Source organism: Etheostoma spectabile, chromosome 22 (genome assembly GCF_008692095.1).
Source record: "Etheostoma spectabile isolate EspeVRDwgs_2016 chromosome 22, UIUC_Espe_1.0, whole genome shotgun sequence".
In the NCBI taxonomy this organism is placed as follows: domain Eukaryota; kingdom Metazoa; phylum Chordata; class Actinopteri; order Perciformes; family Percidae; genus Etheostoma; species Etheostoma spectabile.
The window spans coordinates 12231961-12234803 of record NC_045754.1 but is presented as its reverse complement, the minus strand read 5'-3'; the positions used below and the strand labels follow the sequence as shown (position 1 = coordinate 12234803).

The 2843-nt window shown below is 41.3% G+C and overlaps 1 protein-coding gene across 1 annotated transcript in view; it reads right to left on the bottom strand.

Moving 5' to 3' along the window:
* kpna1 (karyopherin alpha 1 (importin alpha 5)) overlaps positions 1–2843 on the bottom strand; it is a 6935-nt gene that overhangs the window by 2514 nt on the left and 1578 nt on the right. The window contains exons 3-11 of the mRNA XM_032503656.1: positions 2449–2562; positions 2237–2336; positions 1758–1852; positions 1427–1558; positions 1134–1222; positions 921–1020; positions 562–725; positions 282–360; positions 44–169 (exon numbers count right to left, since the gene is read on the bottom strand). Of these exons, the coding sequence (XP_032359547.1) occupies positions 44–169; positions 282–360; positions 562–725; positions 921–1020; positions 1134–1222; positions 1427–1558; positions 1758–1852; positions 2237–2336; positions 2449–2562 (999 nt within the window). The remainder of the gene's footprint in view (positions 1–43; positions 170–281; positions 361–561; positions 726–920; positions 1021–1133; positions 1223–1426; positions 1559–1757; positions 1853–2236; positions 2337–2448; positions 2563–2843) is intronic.

The following is a 2843-nucleotide window of genomic DNA, read 5'->3' as shown; positions in this document are numbered from 1 at the left end:
TTCCAAGTTATTCTGTGGGAAACCCACCCACCCACCCACACACCTGTATTTGTGCTCGGTTCCCTGCGGTGATGTTGGAGATTGTCCAGCAGGCTTCCTTCTTGATGGACTCCTTGGGGCTACTCAGGAGGTGAAGTAGGGACTGCAGCGCTGCGCAGTTTAAAATCACCTAGACAACCACACAAATTACACACAAAGTCAGAAATAGTCATCTATAAGTATTAAATTACCTTCTCCAAAAGAAGTATAATTGTAAGTGTGTGTGTACATGCTGCCATTACCTGTGTCTGCAGATCATCTCCAGTGACTATGTTTCCAACAGCTCGCAGTGCAGGGGACACCACCTTATAATCAGAGTGCCTGGAAACAAGCAGAATAGTAATGTGTAATCACTCAGATGTTGTTTACGAAGTCTGCTCCAGTCACAACACACCCACATCTGGATTGTCGGATGGTACACATGGAAAATTCTGTATCTGCCTGCGTAAGAACATTGCTCCTCTCCAACAGTAAATATCTAAGCTGCGTCTAATCTTTTAGAATTTTACATTCAATTCTTACATAAGCAACTCCACCAGTCTGCGACAGACTCCTGAGTCAATAACGGCTTGGATTTTGTCATTGGGGCCATCAGATAGGTAGGAAAGTGCCCAGCATGCATCAGCCAGGATATCTGTGTCATTGACAAACAGCAGCCAAGACAGCACACTGAGACACGGAGACACCTGGGGAAAAAGAGACATGGTGGCAGGGTTAGAGCAACATGTTAGTGTTAAGTCCAATGGGAGTGACGGTTTTCCAATTTAGATATATAACTCCATTTGTGTCAGCTTGTGTCCTTGAAAAGTGAGATATGATGTACTTTAGCAATCTGAGAAGTGTGCTGTTGCCATAGTGATATATTTATCTTGGCAAATTACCTTAGTGAAGTCTGGAGGTGGGTTCTTTCCTCTGCACAGGTTTGAGAGCGCCCACACTGCATTCCTCATCATAGTTAGACGATTCTGTTTGGCTAATAACCTGCAAAAGCAACATATTTTACTGAGAATACAGGATTTAAGTTGCTCTTTATTTATTTTTTACGTTTAATAAGATTTAAAATGAAGACAATGAGACATGGAGTTACTACTTACTGCACCAGGGAAGGCAGAATGTTGCAGTCTATGACAAAGTCTCTGCATTCTGTGCTATCTCCTGCTATGTTTCCCAAGGCCCACACTGCCTGATGGTCAAAGCAATTATTTAGGGCAGTCAATAAACAACATTCAAATGTACAATACTTGGCAGGTTAACAACATATATGTTGTTATTTACATCAAAGTTATAATAGATAAACATGATAAAACATGAAGTGATTGTCAGTGGGGAGACAATTGGCTAATCTTGATAACCAGAAAAAACAGTGGTATGTCTGAATCCTCCCTACCTGTTCCTGTACGTCTTCAAAATCCGAGCTGAGCATCTCTATGAAAATGGGCACAGCACCTGCTTGGATTACCACTCGAGTCTGATGGGAAGTACCTGACGCAATGTTGGTCAACACCCATGCAGCCTCAAACTGAAACAATATATTTCAAATATTAATTTAAACAAATATATTTAAAATGTATTACATATTGATCACTCAGATTAGATATAAACAGTTAATGTGCAAGATGAATACAGAGAAAAAAATGCAAGGAAAATAAAGCAGCTTCAAGCCTCCCCTGTTTAGTGCACACCGGGGCCATTACTAAAGACATACTGAGGAAATGTACCTGCAATGTGCAGTTTTCTCTCCTCTTTAGGAACTCAACAAAGCGCTCCACCACCCCTGGAGTGGCAATGACTTCATCAATAGGTGGGTTGGGCTCTGTGTGAGACATATAGTAAAAGGTGGACAACATGACAAAAATGAATAAGAGCAATACTTGGCATAGCGATATCTTTATATCAAGAGGTTAAAACATTTACTCATGTATTAAAAACAATATGATAAACTGTTCCATTTATAGTCAAACTATATTTTACTATACATGAATATAAGTGAAATAAGTATCTTACTGCTGCACCAAAGACAAGCTGGAGTGGCAGTTTCTCAAATAGTTTGGTTAAAGGAAACTGCTTGTGTAACTGCTTTACTCCATTTATATAGTGTATGCATTAAATAATGTATAATTTCCCAGGCTAAAGGCATTGAATTGTCATCCAGCCCTTGTTGCAATCACGTTTCTGTAGGAATAGCAACCACTCTTACCTTTAGAAAGGAGCTTCCTAAAGCGTTGAGTGCCTATAAGCTGCTGCTCAGGAGTACTGGAGAAGATCATTTGAGTCATGTCTTCAGAGATCACCCCACCCTGTAAAGCAAAGAAATGGAGATTTGATAAAAACACAGATGAAATACTGTCACATCCGACTTCATACGTATGTTCAATGCATGTAGATGAATAGCGGGATTTCTCTGCTTACCGTGAGTGGGTCCATGTTGTTAGCCTGGGACTCTAGATAGCCACTATCCGCCATGCCATCGTCCTCCGGGAGGCCATCATCCTCCACTGTGGCAACATTCCTCCTCTTGAAAAGCTGGAATAGAATAATATTTAAATAAATACGGTCAGTCTTTCTAACCCCCAATTTCCAACGGATCGGCTCCGCTGCGTGACGGCTTTGTGCTCCACCGTCAGTCAATAACCAACAGGTCCGGATTTGTTGCGGAATGGCTGCGGCCATGACTGACAGCTGAAGTCTTGAGGGCTGACGAGATCTCGCAAAATCATGTAGAATAGAACCACAAAAACAACAACAGTTTGTTTCCATCCAGTGGAATAGAGAGGAAACAACTCTGTGCTGTGTTTTCAAGGTGT